Source organism: Gallus gallus, chromosome 12, assembly GCF_016699485.2.
Source record: "Gallus gallus isolate bGalGal1 chromosome 12, bGalGal1.mat.broiler.GRCg7b, whole genome shotgun sequence".
Lineage (NCBI taxonomy): Eukaryota > Metazoa > Chordata > Aves > Galliformes > Phasianidae > Gallus > Gallus gallus.
The window spans coordinates 9,735,742-9,761,166 of record NC_052543.1 but is presented as its reverse complement, the minus strand read 5'-3'; the positions used below and the strand labels follow the sequence as shown (position 1 = coordinate 9,761,166).

The 25,425-nt window shown below is 43.5% G+C and overlaps 2 protein-coding genes across 6 annotated transcripts in view; one reads left to right on the top strand and one right to left on the bottom strand.

Annotated features, from left to right (window-relative positions):
* Positions 1 to 10,612, bottom strand: part of MGLL (monoglyceride lipase) — a 98,684-nt gene extending 88,072 nt beyond the window's left edge. Inside the window, exons 1-2 of one of the 3 annotated variants that reach the window (XM_040646231.2) lie at positions 10,050 to 10,612; positions 3,635 to 3,761 (exon numbers count right to left, since the gene is read on the bottom strand). In XM_040646231.2, the coding sequence (XP_040502165.1) occupies positions 3,635 to 3,653 (19 nt within the window). In that variant the 5' untranslated portion in view covers positions 3,654 to 3,761; positions 10,050 to 10,612. Of the gene's footprint in view, positions 1 to 3,634; positions 3,762 to 3,877; positions 4,181 to 10,049 lie in introns of those variants that run through there. The other 2 variants (XM_046899905.1, XM_015293081.4) reach the window with 2 other exon arrangements.
* The window catches only part of KBTBD12 (kelch repeat and BTB domain containing 12), a 60,092-nt gene extending 38,752 nt beyond the window's left edge, over positions 1 to 21,340 (top strand). For all 3 annotated transcript variants that reach the window (XM_046900012.1, XM_040646405.2, XM_040646404.2), the window contains exons 6-7: positions 3,895 to 4,092; positions 14,593 to 21,340. In XM_046900012.1, coding sequence (XP_046755968.1) covers positions 3,895 to 4,092; positions 14,593 to 14,762 — 368 coding nt within the window. In that variant the 3' untranslated portion in view covers positions 14,763 to 21,340. The remainder of the gene's footprint in view (positions 1 to 3,894; positions 4,093 to 14,592) is intronic.
* The last annotated feature ends 4,085 nt before the right edge of the window (positions 21,341 to 25,425 follow it).

The following is a 25,425-nucleotide window of genomic DNA, read 5'->3' as shown; positions in this document are numbered from 1 at the left end:
ACATTAAGCAAAGCAAAATTATCTGCCTTCAGCTAGCTACAAACAGTGTGTGGATACAGCAAGGTACAGGATGGTACTTCATTGAAATGCTGAGGATGTGCTAATCACATCACCTACCTCTGCTTTGCCTCCTTGCATCAAAGGCTTGTCTTTTCTATCCTGATTTCTTTATAAAGATCATGTATATTTCCATATTATTTATTTTACTAACGGAGCTTCATGTTAAATTTAAAGTCTATTAGTACCACTGCTTACAGAGTGCCCTTGAAAGTATGTGTGGTTGCAGAATCATCCAAGCATGATATGGAAAGCACTCAAGCATTAATGGGTTTGGGAACACAAAGGTGACATCACTGGCTTTTTTTAGCCCTTCAGTGGCATCTGAAATATCTCCTAGGGAAAGCTAATAATGTAAAAAGCCTAACGTGTTGAAAGGGTGTATTTGTAATGGGTGGGCAGGGGAATGGCTGAGTTCTAGGATTAAATTCTCCTGTGTGATGGATGTGAAAATGACAGAAGTGTTTGAAACTCCTGGTGAGAAAACCTCCTCTCCTTGCACAAAGGACATGTGATTGGGCTTTACATAGGGAACTAAGCCAGGTGGCATTGAATTCCCCTACTCTATGACAAGAGGGATGAGAATGGGTTACTGACCCACCCTCCCCACAATCTAATACAGTCCTTAGCCATGGAAATAGCGATTGCTGCCCTTCAGCACACCTGTTGGATCTCTCAGGAGGTTGTGACCATAGCATGCAAATTGTAATGACCCTATTTATAGCTCTGTGTGGTTTAAGGTACAATCATACAATTCAAATACACAGAAATGGCCCTTTCTTTACTCTGTGCTGCTGGTGGGGCACTTAGAATCATTGAATCATTAAGGTTGAAAAAGACCTCTAAGATCATGAAGTTCAACCGTCCACCTGCCAGCAATATTGCCCTCTAAACCATGTCCCTCAGTGCCACATCAACACGTGTCTCAAACACCTCCACTTGGCGCAGATTCTCCCAAACCATCTGCAGTCCTCTGCCCTTCTACTGCTCTCCCTCGCCTTCTTAAGGGCACCTCCGTTCTGCATAGAGGCCTCTGTAGGAACAAAGCATCAGCTCATTTGCTCAGCTTTTGCACCCAGAGAGCACAAAACAGGCAACCTTCTTGATCTTAACTGCAATTCCATATGTCTCTGCTTGCACTCCTAATGGTTTAATAAATCTCAGCAAAGAAGGCAATGGGACAGGATGAGTTCTGGGTTCTGTGAGTGACTGAGCACAAAGCAGCATGAATTGCCTGACACAGCAAGTTTGTTTTTCCTGCCAATTTCAAGTCTTGCATGGTGTACACATTGTAGGTGATGGATGGTCTGTTTAATGTGAGATGCCTCCACTTGGTTGCAGATGTGATTTGATTTCACTTTGAGAAATTTTCTGGCTGATTTGTGTATTCAGCCCTTTGGGAAGAGGCCTGAGAAGTTGGTCTCCATAGAGGAAAAAGTATTGTCTAGCAGGAGCATTTCTGAACTACCATATGTGGGAACAAGGCACAGCAATGCTGGTAGAATCTAATATCCTTGCATTCCTTTGTTAGCAATATTTCAGTGTTAGCATTGTTTTAAAAGAGGAGATTGAAATTCTTCTGTGAGTTTGATTTTTTTGTTGTTCAGAATTATATTTATATATATATATGTATATATACTTTTAAGCCTGAAAATTAGACTTCCCTCTGATTTTCCTTCTCATTTTCTCTTTGCTGAGAACTTAGCTTTGCCTTTGTTGTAAATTGAACATGAAATTGGATTTAACTGGAATGGCTGTTGAGGGTGAAAATAAGTTGGAGATATCTTGTACCTTCAGGACTCTCTGATTGTGACAGGATTAAACGAGGTCAAATTTAAATTGCCTAAATTATCCAATGAAGGTTTTGTAAATGTTTGAGAATGCAGTAGCTCTTAAACTTTTGAAAAGATCTCCAATAGGCTACTAAGGATTACTTCTCTAATAATTGTGCAGGGGAAATGCTTGGAGCTGATCCCCTGGGCTGGCAGCTGAGTGTCTTCATTAACTAGTAATGGTGGTGATTTTTTTTTGCAGAAGGCACTGGCTGTGCTGTACCTCATTATTTCTTATTTCTGAAGCTGCCATGCCCCACGGTTACTGAACTTGGCAATGACAGTAAAAATACACTCCGAAATAAGCAAATAGAAACTAGGTTTATAGAAAACGTTCTGGGGGCATTTTAAGCACTGGCCTACATGAAATATTGAGGCAATCAAAAAAGCTATTCAGTTATTTGAGTCTGATATGCCACATGCCTTAACTGGTATCACCCATTCCTCTGCACAGCACCCTCTTTCATTCCTCAGATGGAGACTCCTCCTTATGGATACATGTCTGTTCTTCAGTGCAGATCTCAAGTACCACTTGAGCAATTGTAAAAGAGCTTGCTAACCCACAGCAGTCTCTTTGGCATCGCAAAGCTGCCCCCTGAGCAGACTGAATCAGTCTATTGGGAGCTTTAATCTTATTTGCTCCCACTGAAAACTACCTTAACTATCTTTCTGCTGCACTGCATGGACTGTTCTTACCCTGGTATCAAGTTGCCCTGTACTCTGATTCTAAGGATACTACAGAATCAAAGAGTGGTAAGCTATCAACTAAATAGCTTTATCTGAAGCAGAAGTTGTCTGAGTACTCCTTGAAGCTTTTCTTGATAAATTTAGGAGAGTGGCATCCTGTCCCACCCAGTGCAAGTTAATTTTTTGCTGGTTTCTTTATTGAATTCTGTGCTAAGCATTGGACAGGTGTCTTGAAACTTCCAACAGGGTTAGAAATGTTTTCCCAAGTGTTAGGGCTTTCAACTCACCAAGCTTTAGTAGTTAACCTTGCGCTGATAGTTGAATAAGGTAATTACGTACCAAGTGGAGGCACTGACATTGGATGTTGAGGTAACCATGATATGTGCATATTAGTGCTTGAGAAATTCAGAAATTGAGGAAAACTTCCAGCCGAAGTTAATGAATGCTGAATTTGGTTCTCAGTTTGTTGCTCTCATGGGACATTTATTCAAGTAAGGACATTTATCTTGTCCTTACTTGAATCTAAACTACAGGTCAGGAAAATGGTGGTGGCAAATTTGGAATACTGTGATCAACAGTTATGTGTTCTCTTGCAAATATCTTCAGAGAGTGCTGAAAAGATTGGAAGAGACAGTACAGGCCATATGAAGAGGTAAACGGAAAACCATATGCAAATAAAACTTTGAGAACTAAGGGGTCATTTCTCTGATAGACCATCTTAGTGCAGTGCACAGTTTGTAAAACTGGGATCTGATTCAGTCTCACACATGGAATTCAGACATCCTAATTAACCCTCCAGCAGTGGAGCTTGTCACAAATAACTCAGTACTCCTGCATGCGGGATGGTTTTGTTTCTTTTGCTTAAGGAATGGGTATAAACCTTCTTTTATTTAGAAAGACAAATCCAAATGACTGTTGTTAGAGCACATGAATCTCGCTTGCTAACCATTAACTGGGAAATAATTTTGGATCCACTGCAACTTAATGATAAAATCCAGCACACGAAACATATCATTATGACAATTTCTACCACAAATGAAGAAAACAAGACAAAATACCTTTGTGTTTTGAAGACATGTTTCTTGTCCTTCCTTTGTTACAAGCCCTCAGAAAGGATCGTGCCGGATTTCTGTTAGTAATGGGTGGTGTCCTGCTTTGAGTTCACTTCCTAATGAACTTTCTGAGCTGCAAAATGAAAAGGAACAGGAGGGATATGAAGACGTGTAAACAAAACAAACAAGAAAAGATGCAACCAGCAATGTATTTTCCCTCAGAACCTGGGGCGGCTACATTTGACCTACGTGTCCTTTTTCCATAGGAGGAATTGGGTGCCTTGGCCGTGACAGGGGGCAGACACGGAAATGTCTTGATGCAGTGGAGATTTATAACCCTGATGGAGACTTCTGGAGGGACGGACCTCCTATGCCTTCCCCCCTCCTCTCCTTGCGAACAAACTCTACCTGTGCAGGCTGCGTGGAAGGCAAGCTGTACCTCTGCGGAGGGTTTCATGGAGCAGGTACTCAAATAAGTCTGAAATTCTTTGCTCAGTTGAAATCACTTTCCCTGTACGCAGGCTGACTTGGCTGAATAACCCTGTCAGTGGCACTGGCGTGCCCTGGAACCACAGAGCTGAATAAGTCCTTTGGACTGCTGACTCCTAATGTCAATATGCATTGTGTTCTGTTTGTCCTCTCATGCTTTTTCTCTATCAAAGCATGAAAAATGAGGGATGTTTCTGATCAGCACTGAACCTTTCCAAAACTATGAACTCAGCAAAATTCTTCTGGATTTACATTCAGAGCTATTAAGATCAGAATCTCAGTGTATGTTATGGACATTAAAGAACTTGAGCGTATCTGTTGGAGACTAAGGCGTTATTGATCTGTGGTAGCTGGCTCTATTTACTTACATGCTTTTCATTTTCAGTGCTGGAAAACCTTGTGCATTTAATCAGTAACCTAGGTTGGGGGCTGAGGTACTAAAATCCCAGATCTGGTGATTTCAAATCCCAGCATCACGACCACCTTTCTCCCTTCATCTTCCCGCTGCCTAAATCCCCCGTATTGTTAAGCATTATATTCTAATTATAAATGCAGAGAGCCTCTCAACACATGCGCACTTACTCTTCTACTTCGGAGCAGCTGCTACCCCTATTTTCTTTCTGGGTGATGGCCGAAAATGCAGATAATGCATTATGCCCTACTAATACATGTCATGTCAGGCTCACTGCTGCCCAGGAATGTTCACGTGGTGTCACTGGGAGATGTGTCCTCCACATGATACTGACTACGGCTGTGCTGGCTTTTAGTTGCATTGCAAACTCTGTGGTTGCTCTATTTTAGAGCGATTGCCACATCTTAGCTCACAGCTCACCTCCCCTTTGTTTGCTGCTGCTTGAAGAGGCTGCTTCCTGAAAACAGCTGTACGGCAGCTCACTAACAGGCGTGCATTTATGCCATCTCTGATGGAAATTCTGAGACCTCGGAACAATTACGGTTATGATGCATCATAGCATCATAATGTTTGCATTTCCATAGCAAACACAGTGTCATCATATCGGTCTTTTTCCTCAGCAGCGTAAGGAAAAAGCCTGTACAGTCAGTGGGTTTACATCTCAAAAGGCTGATCTTCTTTGCTGGAAAATGAAGCAATTTCATTCAAGATGACTAACAGATTAGTATGAAATTTTCTGAATAAGATAGCTTCCGAGCCATAAAAGTGCTCTTTACAGTACCACCATGCTCTGTTTCTGAGTCTCATGTTAGGAATGGTAGTACTGGGAGAGGTGGAAAGTTCCCCAGCAGGTTTCAAGCTGGCCAGCTTCTGTACGTACGTACAGTGCCTGCTCTATGGGGTCCTGACTCCTGGCTGTGTTATTGCAGTCTATATGATTGCATTGAGCTCCACTGCCCTAAAAGTACTGTTTAGTTTAGAGAGCAATAAGTCAGAGTTAGAAAATGCCAATTTTGCTGTTACCTGTGCAACCTGAGTTCTGACCCCCCTATGCATGCATTTTGTATGCCAGTGCAGAAATAGCATGTGATTGTGCTGTTAGACGTTGTGATGTCTTTTAACAAGGGAGCCAAAATAAGATTCTTACTGTCAGCTGTAAATCTGATATATCCAAATGCCTGAGGAGTGGAGAGGAAGCTGTGCCTTAAAGATAGGCTTCTTAATGTGACCCTCAATTTACTAAAGGAAAAGGGTTGCTTAAATCTTCATAACAATAGCTTCTAGTTACTACCATCAAGGAATAGATGTCTGGAGTCCATGTGCTGAACCTGGAGGTTATCTAGCTGGCTTCTTTCCCTGGCCCTGTCTCTCTGCATGCTGGAAGGTGTATTGCTTTTTAGGGGGTGAAGGCTGCAATGAGGGACAGAGGGTTATTACTGTCATGTGGGAACTTGGGCAGTGGCTTGACTTTTTCACAATTACAGCTGCTCAGCAGATTCAGGATATTCCCAGAACAGCATGTGCTGCTGCTTTGGTAGCAGATAGGGTTATTTTAGAATGTGCTTGTTTGGTTTTAGTCTTTTGGGTTTCTTGGCATGCAACTTCAGTTTTTGTGAAGGATGCAACCCCGAGAGGATACTCCAGTTTTACCAAACATTGTAATTTAGTTTCAACCAAGTGGAGTTTTTGGAACAAGCTGGAGGCACAGCTGTAGGCTCTGTGTTTGCTGCCTGCTCAGCTCTGAAAGGCTGCTGTGAACCCTTGAGTATGAGTGCTGCTCAAAAAAAAAAAGCAAACAAGCCCAAGATTTTGCTGTGCTGGAAAGTCTTTGCCAGTGTGTATAAGCAGGTGTATATAGGGACCCTCTATATACTGCACATCTGTTTCCAACTCCCTTAATTTCTCTTTGCGTTCGTTTAACCTCACTCTTAATCCAACAGTGTAAAAGTTGGTCTAATAAGGATGTTATTCATCTTAATTTTACTTGTGTGTGCTCCATGCTCTGTGTGCCTTCCTCTCTGAGCATAGACCTGAGCATAGACTCCTTGAAGCTTTGTGATGGCAGGAATTGCATCCCTCTTGTATTGCCTACCAAATCTTTGTGTGGAGGAGGAGAAGTGGAGTAGCACTAATAGCACCCCCAGGAGCAGAGGAAGAGAAAGCAGAAATTCAGACTTAGCTGGGGTGCCTACACGAAGGCCTTAGTAACCACAGGCTCCATGCAGGCTATGGAGACACCACCAGAGAGACATTCATGTCCTTGCTGCTTTAAGTCTGCTCTGAAAGACCAGAAGGCAATTTGGAACCCTGAGAATCTGTTGTCTCTTAATGCTGCATGTTTCTATCAGGATATAAGTAACTCAGAGTTGGCTTACCTAAAGCAAACCTGTTGGGATCCTGGTGTCTATGCTTAGATAGAACCACTCCGAGACCTGTGTTGGCAACACCTAGAATCGTTAAGGTTGGAAAAGACCTCTAAGATCATTCAGTTCAACTGTCCACCTACCACCAATGTTGCCCACTGACCACATCCCTCAGTGCCACATCTCCACAGTTCTTGAACCCCCCAGGGACGGTGACCCCACCACTCCTTGGGCAGTCCATCCCGGTGCCTGACCACTCTTTTGGAGAATAAGTTTTTCCTAGTATCCAATTTCCTCCTTTAGCATGGCTTGCCATACATTGTCCATTAGCCCATCGTTTATATAAATTAGTTCATTTTCTACTAAAACCATTATGGCAAATAAGAACCAATAATCTGCACATCTGACGCTCAGCTCCAGCTCACGTAGCTGAGTGGCATGAGTGTTGCCTGCCATTTGTCAGCAATATTGTAGCACTCAGCAAGAGATTCAGAAATGTTTAAAATCATTGGGTTTACCCACTGGTTTGTAGTTGTGCAGAGTGAAGATGATAGTCGTGGTATGAATATTCAGAAGGACCCGGTGTGCAGCAGCCAGCCAGCTTGCCGCTAATTGCTAAAATATGTTGCTGCATTTGCTGCTGTAGCTATGGATTTTAAAGCAGCCTTTGCAGATTGAGGATATACAGAGTTCTTGTTGATGCATCTTATTTCCTTTGCCTTTACACAGCTCTAAAACCTGACACCTGCACAGGTTGGCAGCTATTAATGTGAAGCTGGGCATGGCAGGAGCAGGCTCATTAGTGCTTGTAGTTGGAGGAGGGGTGAGCAGCTCTGCAAGTATGCAGGAAGCACTACACACAAATAAATGCCTGCCACATTGTATTCTCTTTCCCTTTGACTGCTTCTGAATATTACAAATATTTTTTTTCCCAGTGAAAATAATGAAGGCAAGTGTGTTGTTGCTGGGACTCCTATCAGCTCAGGGAGGCACATGCTCATTGACGTTGTGCTGTAGCCTCAAAGAGATCTCCCAGGATGTCTCTGGGGGCTGGGGCTATGGGAACAATCGGCAGGGGTCTGTTGTCTTGATCATAGCTTTAGATTATAGATGCTGGTCCAACTGTCTGCCTCCGATTTGAACTAAATTCTATTATACTTAAACTTGATTGTAATTAGAATGCTGTTGTTATTGTATGCCTGTGTGGCATCAGCTGGTGTGCAAAGCGAAGGGACAGCCACCTCAATTCAAATAAGATGCTTTACAGGTCTGCTGGTAGTGGCTCATGCCACTTAAAAAGCCTTGTGATTTTATCAGCTATTGCATTTGATGTGGAACTGCCTTTCTCTGAACTGGCTGTTCTGCCATCTTTCTCCAGCACGGTTCATAGGGAAGATAACGTTTGCCGCTTCCCTACTCTATATGTTAAAATCCTGTGTGGGGCCAGAGCAGCTCAGCCCAGATCTGCTATTTACTTATCGCTGCTATCAAATAGAAATTCACTTTTTCACTCCAGGGGTATTACTGGCAGCGGGAGGAAAAGGGGAAGAGATGCCTCTGGACTTGGAGCACAAGAATCTCAATTTCATCTGCAGCTGTTAGATAGGTGATATGGTAATGGTCTGCTAGCTGTGTAACTCTGATTCTACCAAAAAAAAAAAGAAAAGTGTGCTTACCCCAGGTGTGCTTTCTGGCCTCTTCTTCCCTATTTACATAAATTGCAATCCATGCGCTGGAATAGCAGCAGCACTGCTTGCGGCAGCGCAGAGCCGGGCTGTAATTACTGTATTCCAGCTGAGCTAATGAGTTTGCATCTCCATGCCACCCTCTCCTGACAGTGGACTAGCTTAATAGTTATTTATTTTGACTAATCTCCCATAAAGGCTGTTCCCCTCAGCCTCATCCATTATGTGATTTAGATGGGGAATCGTTGTAATGCCTGTTTTTTTTATTATAGTGGTTATGGTACATTACTGGAATCAAATTAAATCTAGACATTAAGAAGTCTGGCATGGTAAATACTAGACTTGTGAAGTTTGGGGGATGAGGGATTGGAAGGAAAGCTGTTTCTCCAGCACCTTCGCATGTTCCCAGCTAAATAAAGCAGAGGGGCAAACCCTGGGCTGCCGATCTGCAGCACTGCTTGCTTCCCTCGGTTAGAATTTACCAGGCAGTGATGAATAATTAAAGTTCTCCTGCCCACAGTTGTTACCATTTACATATGCATCCCCACCCATGAAATGGATTCGGGGTCCCTGTGTTTCGCTCAGCACAGAAATCTGACACACCACTGCTGCGTCTCTATGGGTCCGCCCTCAAAAATGCCACTTGAATTCTGTCTGTTCTCTGAAGGGCTGCTCTGACGCCTCTCCGGGGTGCTCCTTCCAGCCCTGTGCTCATTAGCTAGAATCTCGCTGCAGTAAATAAGGCCAGTGTAGGTCAGGGAATCGCTGGTGAGCAGCACCTGCTTGTTTCAGATCTAAATTCAGCCCGCCGCCTCACTGTATTGGTAATTCGGCCGTCCTCCTTGCAAAGGCTCATCTATAGCTTATAAACGGTTAATAAATGATTAATTGATATTTTAGTGCATCTTAATTAATTGCTAAGGAGGTCAATAGGTTGTTTAGAAACATGGCTTACAGCCATGTATGACATCTTCCATTGTGTTCATAACTGCCTGTCATGCATACAGTCTAAACACGCTTTATATCGCCGATTAATAATGTATTAGCCCATCACAAAGCATTTAGAAACAGTATCTTAATACGGTCGGAGGCCGGTAATTCTTATTCTGATCTCCCACCTTTTATTCCCATGAATGGTGCATTGACTCCAGGAGCACTGATCCTGCTCTGCTGTGACCCACCATCCTGCCCTCAGCACCAGCAGCATCTGCGCCCGTAGGGCTGGAGGAGGCCTGGCCTATGAACAATAGATAACTGGAAAGAGTTCAAAAGCTGAAGCAGCTGGATCAATCCCAAGAAAATCAGTCGAAATAACTGAATCAGAAGCTCCTTCCCGTCGGCCATTCTTTATTTATTTTAATTTTAATAGATACTGATTTGTGAGGGAACGGGTGGATCACAGTTACGGTCCTGAAGAATTAGACAGCAGAGCGAAAAGATAGAAGCCTTGTCTATGAGAGTGAGTAGCTTACCTTACTCCATGCAGGTGCTCGGAAAACAGTGAGCTGCCATAGCTGTAAATTCAGCTTTCGCCGTGCCTGGTGGGGAACGCTGCCTTGGAACTCGGCATCCTGAAGGCTGGCCAGCATGTTAAACAGCCGAGCCAACTTCCCTCTCCTGTGTATTCTCTGCCTGCTTCTGCCCAAAGGCACGGATGATGGATGCGTGTGACCCCCGCGGGTGCGAGCGAGGCTGGTGGAGTTGGGGGCAGCTCACAGGCTCAGATGGGATTGGAGGCCACAGACTTGATGAACTTACTCGTTTTCCTTCTGCACATCAGGAACCAGTACATCTGGAGATAATGATCTAAATGCACTTTCTCCCCATTGTGACACAAATGTGAATTCCCAAGTCACCTAACTCTACATCATGTAATTATGAAAGCAGCTATTAGTGGCGAGGAAGATAAGTAGCAGAGGCTAATCCCACATGTTTAAAATCACAGTCTGCTCTCTGGTGCAGATAATGGCATGCAAAACCGGTGAGGAACTAGCACTGGAGGCTGAGCTGCTTCAGGGCAGCTCTGGGATGGCTGTTGGGTGACGAGGATCTGGGAATCTTTGGGAAGAACACCCTGAGTATGTGGCTCTGGGGACTGGCAGGCACCTTGTGATGTTCAAGTGCTTTTTCCATGGAAGGGACAGAGCAGCTAGTTAACAATTCAACCACAAGAGGTTTGATGGCTTTTGGGGGGTCAGTGGCTATGGTGGGGGGGTGGGCTGATGGTTAGGGTGATCGTGAAGGTCTTTTCCAACTTCAATGATTCTGTGATTCTATGATACACCCCTATTATTCAGTGTGGTTCCATGCTGAGGTACCTGGTCCTGCTTTGAATAAAATTCCTTAGGTACTGTTGGCCATACAGCAATGGCTGTGCCGTGACTAGGATGCAGGTGTGCTTGTCCAAAGCTGGTTTGGTTATCTGTGCCCTGCGCTGATGTGTGCAGAAGCACCATACCTTATGGAACATGCTCTCAGTATTTCCATAACTTTTCTCCATAAAATGAATGCTCATAGAATGGTTGATGTCAGCAGGCTCTTGTGAGGAACAGTAAAATACTTGACCATGTTTCAGCAAACTTGCTATAGGTTTAATTCTAGTGAACTAAAATTTAGCATAGTTTATTTGAGTTCAGTGCTCTGGACACCAAACAGTCCATAGAGTAAATTTCTTGGTATTTACTAAGTGATAGCTGTGTGCTTAATAGTCCTTGATGAGCTATAGATTTTCTACCTGTTCAGGATGTTGCTAAATTTTTCTATGTCTGTCTCTTTAATACCTTCTCCATACTTAAACAATTCTATCAAATGTTCAGTTTCCAACAGGAAAGATAGAAAAAAACCCAACAACCTGGAGTTGTATTAGCAGTATACTCTGAAGAAAAGATGTTCCTCCTCCCATACCCAATTTACGAATTGAATGAAGTTTAAAAAAAATAATAAAAAAAAAAGGCAGATCAAATATTTATAACGTTGCCTGCAGTCATGGTGTGGATCTTTCTGAGCATGGTCCATCCTGATTTACGGTCTATCCTTATTCAAATGACACGAGAAAGCATACAACATAAAATGAAGTCAGACCATACCAAAATAAAAAGAATTCCTTTGTAGAGAGTAAACAGCCTTTTTCTCTCCCAAATAGGAAAAAGCCATATTGCTGTAAGTGCTGTTTTACTTTTTTGAAAGCATTAGGGTTAGGTTTGTACTACCCGAATGATTCTAATATAAAGGAGTTTAATGCTGAAAAGCATACTGTAAAAGAAGATTCTTTACACTTTTCATCTTCTTGTGATTAAACAGTAATGTGCAGAAAAAGACAGCCTCATTTCATAGGAAGAAAAGATTGAAAGCACTTGGAAGGGAGTGAAATCCCTTCCTTAGGTAAGGTGGCTGTCTGATAAGAGATGCAGAATGGTGCTACGTGTGACAGGGAATTGTGGGGTGGCTCTTTAAAAGGATAATCCGTGTAATACAGCCTATTTCTTTTTGTAGCTGTCTTTATCTCCTTTAAATAAAATTGGTTGCAAAGCTATTGCCTTAAAAGCAAACAAATACAAATGAGGAAAAACAGATGAGGCAGAATGTGAAATTCTTTGTGCCTGGGTAAATGTTAAGCAGTTCATTGGGATTAAAGCACAAATCCAACGTTACGGTCTGGAATCAAAGGTGACCAACTTCCAGAATTGGTGACAAACTTTACCTTTACCTTTCCTCTGTCCATACAAAGGGAGTGGGGGGAGGGGGGGAGGGAAGGGACGGGGTCAAAGTTGAGGTGTTTTAGCCCATTTCTCATCTAAAAAAGAAAGGGTGTGTGTCATATTTTGAAGCATAACAATACTGTGAGCAGTGCTTTTCCTTGCATGAACTTTCTTGCCCAAAGGGTGCTGCTTCCTTTCATACGAAACAAGACAAGACTGGAGAAGTGATTGCTTCCTTTATTCCAGCACCGTAACCTTTTTATCTCCCAAGGGTTAAGAGCAAGCTAACAGTCCATGTGCTGGAAAGCAGAATTTGCAGAGGGGAGCAAAACCAACTACATTATCCCACAAAAAAGGGCAACAAGGGACACTAAAGGTTGTGAGTCACCCGGGTCAGGAAAAAACACAGCAAGGCTTGCAAGGAAGGGCTGCTGAGGCTGCCTTTGATGTTTTAATTATGATTTTCTCAGTAGTGTCGCAATCAACCACAGAAGGTTTCAGACAGTTCCACTGTTTGATTTCTTTCCTCCCGTTGTCTCATTTTTGTTGTGATGTATGCCAAAGAAAATCCAGGCATACAAATTTATTGCATAAAGGAGATGATCTAATAATAAATCCAGGGACTGGAGCCTCCCGTGTCACAGCTCAGGTCTGTTTGTCTTCATAGTTGTATCTTAGGACAAACCTGTTCCCTGTCACAGGGTCATATGGATGCACGTGAACTCTTTGGTACTGGTATGTGCTATTTGCTTAGTGGTTTTATTTGTTGTGCTTTCTATTCATGTGCTGTGGGGTATTTTTGAGGTTTGCTGCCTTATCCTGTGGAAGGTTGCTGCCTTCCTACCTATTCTCCTGTACTTATTGAACCGTCCAAGTGCCACGAGCTAACCGTCACTATTGGTTCACTTTCTGTGAATGGAAAAAAGGAATGGAACAAGGACTATTCAGATGAGGCCAAATTCTGAGATCTCATCCTAATTTTGCTCGAGTAGTCTCCCAGAGATCTGTGAGTGTCCTGGAGGGCTTAGGCCAACAAAATCATTGCCACAGTTCTGACACAATCGAGGGGAAAATGCTTATGGGCTGCAATGCAGAAACGTGTACTGTACTCCTTTCTCAGGTGAGAGAGGGATCAGAGATTGGGAGTGGTTGGTGAGTAACTTTAGGTAAATGCATGACACAAATTTCCAAAAAGCCAAGAGCTCCTCAGTTGCTGCAGATCCTGCGCATGCACAGAAACACAGATGTGCACCTAAACAGCTCAGCAAGGAAAACAATTCCAACAGTGGAATAAGTCTTTTTTTCCTAATGTGATCTTCCCACATCCTGGAACTACTTGTAGAGGAGCCTTAGGGGTGTCTAAATCCCATGGCTCTACATCATTGTAACATCAGCACCAATTTTGCTCAGAACTTAAACCACAGTAACACCATCTGGGGGGCTGTAAACGGCAAGGATGCTGTCTTCTGGGGGCATCTGTGGTCTGTTTCCAAAGCAAAAAGCAATATGTGCCTGCAGATACTCTTTTGTGTTTCGCTCTTCTTTTATTTGTCAGTGCTTTTGCTGCCAGTTCCACAGAAGGGCGGTATCCAAATGATGGTTGACAACTACAGTTCTCTGCTGCGTGGTGATGCTTTCATTACTTCTGTTAGTAAAAAGCTGCTTGCCTTAATACTGGCTGTGCTTTATTGGCCAAGAAAAGATGATGCGATGCATGTAGGCATGTCATTAACAATAGGCACTACATCTTAAAGTGAGCATTTGACACTTGATTGCATAATGAAATGCTACCTACATGCTCCTAGCAAGGTGGGGAACCTTAAGTTTCTATCTGCTGTTCAGAGGACGAATAGTGAATAACCTGTATAGGTTTCCATCTATACCAACTTGTTTGCTATATATTGACACCGATTTTGATAGGACAAGAAGGTGTGGCCTCAAGTTGTGCCAGGGGAGGTTCAGGTTGGACATTATGAAGGACTTCTAGAATGGCGATGCATTGGCACAGGCTGCCCGGGGAGGTGGTGGAGTCACTGTCCCTGGAGGTGTTCAAGAACTGTGGAGATGTAGTACTTAGGGACATGGTTCAGAGGGCAATATTGGTGGTAGATGGATGGTTGGGCTAGATGACGTAGAGGTCTTTTCCAACCTTAATGATTCTATGACAAACTTGCATGCTCCTCAGACAGTGCAGCTGTTGGTACCACAAAGAACCTTTTCATTGCCATCCTATAGAGAACAGTAATAATATTTTTGCAAACCTCTTTGATCCTGTTTGGCTGCAGTTCTGATTCCTGCTGTTGCTTCTGCATTTCAGCTCGTCACGAAGTCATCACCAAAGAGATCCTGGAGTTAGATACATGGGAGAACCAGTGGAACGTGGTGGCCATCAATGTCCTCATGCATGACAGCTATGATGTTTGCCTTGTTGCTAGGCTGAACCCACGGGATCTTATCCCTCCTCCTCCTGATTTAGTGGACCAATAGATGTTCAGTGGCTCTCTGCTTCCAGATTCTGCAGGAAGAGAAGAATTTGGAGAGACAAATGCTGCATTGGCTCTGAATGGAGCCAGTGGCTCCATTCTCTCCATTGGCTAGGCGCCATGGAGAGAAGCTTGTACCACAAGCTTAAGCACAGAATTGCCTTCAAAATGTGTTTCTCAGATGATGCTTAATTTGCTGGCACTGGTACTCTGGACTGTGATTGAAAGCTGAGTTTGCCAGCCTTGTCTCTTGGTCTGCCACTTGGCTGTTTGAGCTGCAGTCTGCTGGTGCAGCCTAGGTGTGCTTCTGGGGCCTTAGACGTGGAGGCAGCCTGGGGCTCTCATTGCAGGAGAGCACCGCGTTTGAAAGAAAGCTCTAGCCAGGAGAAACCCTCCTTTACTGTCCAACTCACTGAGTTCTTCTAGTCTTACTGAGGGAGCTAGGAAATAGCTGATGAAGTCAGCTGATGGAAACCAGTCTGGCTGTACCAAGGCGACAGACTAATTGGCTGATGTGGGAGCAGAGGGAAGATGGAGAGGAGCATTTGTTTGTTTAAACAAAAAGAAAACATTAGCTAAGGTTCATTAGCCAAGTACACTAGCTACTGCAAGCATTATCTAACCCATAGTCAGGGCATCCCTTCTTTGGCAGCAGAGCTGAGGCTGTGCTGGTAGAAAACTGGTCTTCTGGCAACAAGTCACATGTGAGTCTTCCTTTAGTAATCCTGCACCAAAGATGATAAGAAGCTTAAATTTTCACATAGATCCTACCTGTCATGAGGCAAAAACTTGTGTGGTCAGATGGAGGAGGGGATGTAAATTAAAACAAAATAAATGAGAAACAGTGTTAGCTCTGCATCTACAGAGAAAGGATAAAAGCACCAGGCATTCAGAGTTTATGTACAGTAGTTGGTTTTATAGAAGTAGCTTTAATGAAATAACACAAGGCAAATTCTGTACCAATGGAATTGGCTATAATCGCAGTGAAGGGTAATTTCTTAAGGCAGTGCTAGCCTTTCTAGGGCTTGAAGGCAGTGGGTTAGAAAGACAGTGAATTGTTACCAGTACAGCTGTCCTATCTGAGCTACCAATAACTATTCATCATCCCCTGGTGCTTACAGCATGGAATACATGTGAGTGATTGCCTGGGCAGCGTGGACAGAAGTGGGAATTTCTGTTGTGTTCTGGGGCCAAAACTGCAAATGACTGTATGGTGCAACAGACAGTGAATGTCAGAGGCAAACACTGTAAGAGTAAGCTGTAACATAGCAGAAGAACTATCACAGTCAGCAGAAAGTTGTTTTTTATGCTTACAAAAGCAGTAACAAAACTGGAAGGAAATAATTGGCAAAGAAATGAGGGAATCCATCAGGTAGTCCATCTGTAGTCACTTGCAGGATTTGCACTTCAGAGCATCTCCATTTCCTTTTACAATCACACATTAGGCTACAAAAGTTATAGCAATTTGTTTTCTTTTTTCTTTTTAACTGCAATGCTTATTGCAGGGAGAGGAGGAGAGGATGACCCAAAAGCCTTTCCCTACTCCCGACTTTTCTGATTCATGATCTATTCTTTAAGACACCCAACGGGAATATTAATCTGTCACATAAAAACAATTAGCAGGAAGGTCACTGGAGTTTACCTGATAACTGTTATCACATGCTGAGGACTGCTCAGACAATAAGGGAGTTGGTGGGAGGAACTGAGGAAAACATGCAGAAATGGAGTAAACTGTGAGCCAAAAAACTGATCTCTCCCTTTGTTTCCTGGGCAGAATGAGTGTCACAGCCTAAATGCAGATGTTTGTGTTTGCAGCAGTTCCACCCCATCCAGATGCTCTGTTTTCTTTGTTGATGTGTGGGTTGTTACCTGTCCAGAGGAGAGTTGTGCCATGCGAGTGTCAACCACTCTGCTCACAAAACACTGTTGGAGGTATAAGACCAAGGAGGCGAAAGAAGAATCTGTTTATGTATTTAAACAGAAGCAATAGATTGTTTTCTGACTAACCATGCAATATTGGAATTTTTTTAAACTTTAGTTATTCCTGTGAAGTATAGGCAATGATTTCTCTGCAGAGCTCTCAAACCAGCAGGAAGCAATGCTTGAGGAGCAGCTTTCAGCTGAACTGCTGAGTGTTTCCTTGTGATTACTCCATATTCTCCTGCAGTACCTACAGATATGCTATCACCTTTTTTGGTTTTCTTCATGCACCACTGGAAAGCCACTTGCCCTTGTGTGCACAGAGCATTGCTTTTCTTCTGCCTGCCTGGTCTGGCTGTTGACAGGACTCAGTGTCTCTCAGTTTCTATCCAACAGACCAGCACTATCTATCCAGCAGGGAGTTGTTTTCTTCTTGTTTAAATATACACAACAGAAGAACAGTCAGACCAATTTAGATTCCAAGTTCAAAACGTTGTGTGGACCCCACTTAATTCACTGTTTGCCCCTGGGGCGACTACAGTTTCTAAGTTGAAAAGGAAAGCTTGAAGGGAGGAAGGAAGGAAGAAACTGAAAGCATGTTTATGGAGAGGTACCGATATGAGCCAAAACCCTTCCAAGAGTAAGTGAATGTTGCATGTCTGATAAGTTCATGGGTAATCTCACATTCCTGGGAAAGCCCTTAAGAGCCTTAATTTCTTCTACTACAAACCTAATGCAAGAATATTAGAGAATATGCATTCTCCAAGCTTGTGTGCTTCACTGAAATAATAGTTTACTTCAGCCGCTTTCCGGCTGAGCAGCAGTTAGCTGAGCCTTTAATCAAGGCTGCCTTGACATCATCCATAATTCTAAAATGTGAACAAAGCAGTGCTGGCAAGCTATGGGCTGCCGGAATGAATGGGGGGATTATTAAGCAAAGACACGCGCTTCAGTTTCACTTGAAACACTGAAGTACATCACTAGTTGCCAAGTAGGAATAAAAAAATATTGGAGGGGTTACTGGTCACATTGGTGCATGGGGAGTGAGGAAAAAAATGACAAGCTATGAAAAGCGAATCGAAGCTCTCCCGTTAGTGTTTTATTTTGAAATCATCTGTGCATTGCTGATTTCACGAGGATCCCTGTGGGTCTCTGATCTCTGTTTTCACCCATGAGGTCGCAAGAGCTGCCTACGCATGTGAACCCTCAGGCACCTGACTATGCATTCTCACATGCCATTACCGTGATGGCTCGTGGCTCAGTCACTGCCTGTGCAAGGCAAACACATGCACAGTTTCCTATGTGCAACACTGAAATGCGTGGGGAAGGTTCTGGATTGTGTTCCAGCTCTATTCTGCCATTCAGGATGCCAGCAGAAAATAGCCTCGATGCTCACAAAGCTGTTAGGTACTGCACTCCCAGGTACGTTCCAGGCAACAGGCTGAAGGAGATTAAAACTGAGCCCCCAGCAGTGAAACTTAGAGCTGCTCCCAGAACCGTTATGCACAGAGGAGCCAAGGTGGGTGCAATGATGCTCCCATTGCTTCCCAGGAAGAATTCAGGATGTAAAAGGATTGTGCCTTGGATCTTAATCTTACATTTTTCCTCTACTCTAAGTGTGTGTTGAGATTCTTGATCACCTGAAAAGCAATGAAAGCAAATGTTACAGTAATACATACAAGTATATAGAATTGTGAAGTATATTTATGCAGGTCTGTATTGTTTTTCTGCTGATCATGAAGTCAGTGTTATACTTTTAATACGGATTTACCTACGGATTACTATCTTAGCTGTAGCAATGAGGTCTCTTTCGTAGGCTGCTCTCCTAATGGATTATGGAGCTCCTCTGAAAATTCGTTTCATGAATCATAATGCTTTGAATCCCCAGGTCAGAATTTCAGCTGCTCTTTGTGTGTTTCTGTGGCTCTCCCCACAGCTTTTCAAGTGGACTGTAGCTGCAACTTCAAAGAAAAGCTATTTCACCCCCAGTTGTGCTCAGCTGGAACCGGTACGTTTACAATTTGCAATCATTTGACATGTTGAGGTTGAAAGCAAAGGAAATACTGGAAAATGGAGACAATATACATAGAGGCTATACAGAAGTACACTTCCTTCTTTTCCATGTGCTTACCGCTCTGCCTGGGTGTCTGATGGAAAGATTTAATAACAACCCCTGACTGCAGTCATGGCAAAGGCCACGCTGGGTTATGTGTTTGTGCTGCTGGAGCAGAGTCAGCGCGGTGCTGAGCTGTGCTGCCTTGCCAGAAGAAATTACCTTCAAACAGAAATGTCTTTAAGTGTTCCATGATGTATACCTGTATGCGTTTTCTATACATATGTATAACATTATTTTTGGAAGTTCTTTACTGACAGCAGCAGAATCCCTTTTTAACACTTACCTGGCAACCTGTCCTCTGCATAGCTCATCAAAATACTTCAAATAAAGTGCTGTTCTTTAAGTATGTGGAACTATTCCAGGCCTCAAATCAAAAAGAAGCTGGAATTCCTTGCTGAGCTAAGGAACGGTTGGGGAAATCTTTTAGTCCTGGCCTATGCCTTCTTCCTTCTCCAAATATTTTGCTGGCTGTAGTCCATTCAGAATCCTCCTGAAGGTTTTGTGCAGGTCTGTTCTGTTTCCCTTTACCTTCCCTGCTCCTGCCTCAGCCCATGCACTCCCTTTCCCCTCTGCCTCCCTAGAAGATGGCAACAACGACCACTTGGGGTGTTTGCCAGGCTCCTCAGGAGCCCATTACTCCAAGAACAAACTGACTCTGAAGATAGAAGATGACCATAGCAGGCCTCCAACCCAAGTTCTGTGGCTCAGACTCATTGCAAACACAATCCACCTTCTTTGCAACATCTCTGCTTTCTGGCTCTGACCCAGCTGGGCAGGCAGGTGACCCCTGCTCTGTTTGCTGCTGTCTCGCAGCACAATGCTGCTTAGTTTGACATAAAGTGCCTTGCATGCTGTGTGTGCCATAGCTGTAATGACTGTGGGCAAAAGCCATCATCGTTATCTCTGATTCTTGAACACTGGTTGCTACAAAAACTGTCTGAAGCACAGAGGGATCTGTCTTCATTATTGCGTTACAGCTCACATCCCCAAGACTGATTTTCTTCCACAGTTTCACTGTAGAACGTGGTGTTCAATGCATCAGGTTAACTATTGGTATTTTTTCTCCACTTTGTCCTTTTCTAGTCATTCTTCACAAGAATGCGGGTGACATCACCAGCTTTTCTATGAGATGAGTTATCCAAATTGGCCTCCTGGGGCTGGGGGCTTTTCATAATGGGATCCAAGTACAGCCACTAAAATGACAGTCAGCCACACTACTTTATTTTCCCAATCAGCAACCTCATAGCAGAGGAAATGTGCTTCTTCCATACATAAGGTAATGTGAGAGGAAACCGCTTCCCACATAGACAAATCCCTGACTCATTCCCTTAGAACGTGGCTGAAACAACTGCAAAATGCCTGCATAAAGCAGCTCTGATATCCATTCAGTGGGCTCTCAGGCTTCCCAGAAGCAGGAGGAGGAGTGCAGGGAGGTGTTGGCTCATAACTAGAGCACAGATCCAAAATCCCCACCTCTGGGCTCTGTTCCTAGCCTTGGGCATCATCTAGGCTCATCCATCTGAAATGTTTACAGCAGTGCACCACTGCTCATCACAGAATGGTTTAGGCTGGAGGGGACCTTAAAGATCACCCAGTTCCAACCCCATGCTGTGGGCTGGCTGCCACCCACCAGCTCGGGCTGCCCAGGTCCCCATCCAACCTGGCCTTGAGCACCTGCAGAGCACACCCACAGCTCTCTGGGCAGCCATGCAAGTGCTTCACTGCCCTCTAAGTAAAAAATTTCTTCCTAACATCTACACTAAATCCCTCCTTTAGTTTAAAGCTATTCCCCATCTCCTCATCCCCCTTGTCCACTCATTCGGTGGGTCTGCCCTGATTTTAGAGGAGGTGATGGCTGTACTGTTACGCTGAGATCTAGAGATCACAAAATATTGTACAGTGGTAGAATAATAATATTACTGCACCTCTGCCATCTCCCTGGTTTTAGCTGTGGACAGCATCCAGAGCTTCAGCCCTCTTGGGAAAGGAGAGGCCATGTGTCTGCAGCTTACGATGGGATTTCATTCACCCCTTCCCAGGAGAACAGTGAGGGATACCAGTCACTGTAATCTCAGCAAATTGCGAGGCCGCTAATTGAGGCTGAATTCAAACAGTAGTAATTAAAGAAGGAGCGCATGTTTCTCAAAGCAGACCTGATTTAATAAATGATGCTGTTTAGATAGATACAACTGCTCTCAAGCCAATAGAAGGTGGTTTACAGAAGTGTAGCAGATTTACTGGGTAACTGAGACCTGAATTACCTGAATTGATAGGAAAGCAGCTGCTTGGAGTCTCCGGGGGTTTCCGTAACCAATCTGCAATGCATTTAACTGGCCACTAAAAGGCACTGTTCCATCCAAGAAATTGCTTACAGAATATGCATAAAGTGGGCTTTAGGATATTGCTGAAGTGTAAACAATGTGGCATCTACTTGCTGACTTGCTGAATTCATGGTGGGAATTATGTTGCCTTCCCCACAGTGTGCCTGAGTAAATAATCTTAGCTGAACTGACAGGTAATTTATAATACATGGCACCTGAGAGTCCTTTCAGGTTAAGAAGTTTTGCAGGGTAGAGCACATTTGTAACTAAGGCAGGGAGATGCATTGGCCTTTCCCTGCAGTTAAAGAGCCCCAGCAAAACAAGATAATAAATAAATGCAGTTTGTTTGCAGGATGATTCTATGATGGGACTGATCAGAAGGCTACCCAGGTGTTCTGTTTTCTTCTAGGCTGGAAGCCTGTGTACAGCAGCAAGTTGGCAGTCTTAAAAGAATCAGTTCAGAAAGAGTTCCATGAATAAAAATAAAAAATAGGGCAGATGCTTCTCTCTCACGTTATGCAAGTTGTAATACTCAGACCTGAGGTCTGCCTAAAATTATCTCTGAGGGCTAAGATTTCACCCTTCTGGTGAGGATGGAGAGGAAACAAAGCATGAGGTGAGATGTGACAGCCTGGTGATGGGGACCCACACCTTTCATGTCAAACGCTGTGCTGGCCAAGAGTTACTCCTTGTAGATGGCTGTCTCTGACCACTGCTCAATGCATTACTATATGGCAATCCCAGAGCTCGTGGACAGGTCAACATGCTAAAAAATCCACAGGAAAAAAAACCAAACCACTGTCATGGCTGGCCTCCCTGCTGGGAGCCTGAATAACAAGGTCATGGACTAAATAGCCTGTGATTTTCATGTTCTCTTCTCCAGATGATTCCCATTAGTAGTGTTAACGACATCAGCCAAATGAATTTTGCATTAGTGTTATCTACACCCCAAACAGGGAGAGAGAGCACAAAGATTTCAGGTAAGTCAGATGGAAGGAGCTCCCAGGCTTGCATTGTATCTAAAACCATTTGAGATGGGTCTGCTCTGTTCATTCTTCATTTTGCCCTTGCTCCTGGTTAATTCACTGCAGCAATAGCCCCTTGAAAACAAAAGGAGTAGTTCTTTATTTAAGGTCAGTTCAAATCCTAAGGGGAGAAAGCTCGTATTTAATCTGAGTGTCAAATGTTATATCAGATATTCCGGTGTCTATCATTTATCTGTATTTTTCTAAATTCCTACAGAATGACAGACTAGATGCACAGAGTGGTATCTCTGTAAGCTCTCACTGGGGTAAGGTGTTTGACTTCATAGACTCACAGAACTCTAGCTTACATTCAGAGTACGCAGAGGTTAAAGGATCCTTCACTTTCTTCTTCCTTGCAGCACTCCTCAGTATTGATGTTTTAAGGACAGATTTTCACCTACTGGAATTAATGGCAGACTTCCCATTGATATAACTCATTTTTTGTCCTCTAGTTGTTTGAAATGTTTGCATGGGAATTACTGTGAGTTGTGAGATACGACTTAAAGTGGAATGGATGTACCTAAGCCAGACCCACTCGCCGTGCAGTCAGAACTCCGAAGTGCAGATGAAAGAAGCTAAGTCTGTAGCTCAGCTGCAGGACTTGAAAAAAGCCTTTTGCAACCAGATCATTTCATCATCCGTGTTGCCATGAAGCCACAGAATTGTGTATACTGGCACAGCACAAAGAGGCGCAGAGAAAGAAACAAATGCCTGCTAATGGGTTTGTGGTGCAGCAGCTGATGGTGCCAGCACAGCCACTTGAAAATTCACTTATCAAACCGTGCCTGGGTGCACCAACATGCACCTCAGCCCTGAAGCTCGCCCGCTGTAAAGTCTGCTCTTTGGAGTGCTTCAAGGGGAGGAATAGTCAAAGATTGTACAATCAAAGATTGATAATTGCTGCAGAGCCTTGTCATGACTCAGACATTAATAGCTTGCTGCTGGATGCCTCGTGCTCTCATACAAAGAGGCCAAACAGCATATGAACAAAACCATGGGATAAGAGGTTCACTCTTTGTCAAGTGTTTGTAGATGATAAAACCTTCCGAAAGGTTTTTGTTCAAATGCATTTCAGAAAGGATTAAGACTCCACCCCTGCTCAGCACTGCAGCATGGAGCAGTCATCTGATACACAAAATCGTAGTGATCTTGCCAGGAAATTTTCTGTGCTAGTGCTGCTGTCCTGGGCAGCTCAATCTTTAATCTGATTTATTTGTTCCTCATTTCAGGTAAGTCAGTGTAACAGCAATATTCAGTAAAAACCTGCAAACCACCAGGCATATCACTGGCACGTAGTGTTAGCTCTGTGCTCTTTACAGTTGGCCACTGTCCTGCTCACTTGCATTTACGGAGGAATTTAATGTGCTTGTACTACTGTGAGATTGCAAGATCAGCTCTTATTTACCTCCTTATTTTCTCAGCTGAGCTAGATAGAGCTTGATAAAGACACACATTATTTTTATAGGGAAAGTAAATCCTTATAAGCACAAATGTGAAGGGAAGCTGCAGCTAGCTTTTTTGGAACCATCTGTGCACAGTGTATTTAACTCATATTCCTGTTGTTATTGGATTATTGGATGCATTTTATAAAGTGCATTAGGAGATCCTCTGGGATGAGATCCACTCAGAGGATGTGATCCAGCAGGATTCTGGGCCTGTGATTGTAATAAGAGCAGGATCAAACCAATGCTGGCATCCTGTTAGCACTTCTCAAAGCCTTCTCTGGGATCAAGGAAAACAGTGATCAAAAGGCAATTAGACAAAGTGATATGTAGCAGGTAATTGATTTTGTCTGCATCCAAACTGCAACATTTAAAAGGAAAGATGGTTTCAAGAAAACACTTTGTAGATCTGCTTGAGAAGCTGAAACTATCCAGCTGCTGAATGCCATTGTTGTTCCACTGAGAAATACAGGTGGTTCAGGTCTAGAGGAAGAACCAGCTCCTAGGAATGACACTGAACCCACTGCTGAACCATCCACAACAACCACCTGCCCTATGTAAATTATAGTGGGTTCTTGAGGGGTATTTTTAACAAATGCTACAACAAACATGATGGAAATCAAGGTGGTCCTTTTCAACCCAGGCCATTCTACAATTCTATGAGTTGAGACAAAATGGAACTGAAAGGCCATTGGAAATACCACTGCCTGGGGTCTGCTCACAGTCAGAATGTAGAAGTTTTGGTCACTGTGTTAATAACAGTGAATGCTTTTGTGGTACCAGGAAAGGTCAACAGGACAAGGGGAAATGGTTTCAAAGTAAAGGAGAGGAGATTTCAATTGGATATAAGGAAGAAGATTTTTACAGTCAAGGCTGAGTGAGGCACTGGCACGGGCTGCCCAGGGAGGTGGTGGGAGCCACCAGCCAGGGTCGGGCTGGATGGGCTCTGAGCACCTGGTGGAGCTGTGGTTGTCCCTGTTCATTGCAGGGGGTCAGGCCCTTTAAGGGTCCCTTCCAACTCAAAGGATTCTATGATTCTGTGATGATTCTATGAAAGAAAGCTATTAGAAGAACCTACAGAGACATCTAGCTCTACTACCTAACACCTGCAGTTGCTTGCCAACCAATCATGGAGATAAGCAAGCACAATAAAAATATTACATTTGCTTTTTAAAATGGAAGAACTGGAGGTAGAATTCTGTTTTTAATTGCAGTGTTTCTCATGTTCTGGGGAGATGTTTCACAAAAGAGATTGAACGAAATACAATAAAAATCAAGTCAAACCTTATTCATTTTATACCAAATCAAACAGCTCAGGTTTCAGCTTTGGTCTTAAAGCCAGGAATAGAATTTACCTGATACATTTCTGCTGCTACTCAGAATTCCAAAAATGAAGAGAAAAGGGAAGGGAAGGGAAAGGGAAGGGAAAGGGAAGGGAAGGGAAGGGAAGGGAAGGGAAGGGAAGGGAAGGGAAGGGAAGGGAAGGGAAGGGAAGGGAAGGGAAGGGAAGGGAAGGGAAGGGAAGGGAAGGGAAGGGAAGGGAAGGGAAGGGAAGGAAGCAATAGCTGAAAAGGTAATCTGCAAAGTCTGGATTTAAAAGCTGATGTTGCCGAGACAGCAAAGTGAAAGATTCAAAGAATTATTCAGCAAGAAGCAAATATCTGTAAAATAGGGAGAATTCAGTCCTATTTCAGAATCAAAACCACAATTCCACATGTATGTGTATTTTTTGACTGCTGTCAGAACATTTGGGCTGGAGCAAAGAGATCCAATACCATATAAAACTTAACTTGAAAACCAGACTCCTCTTATGAGTAGCTCTCCAGTCCTAAATATAGGTTCA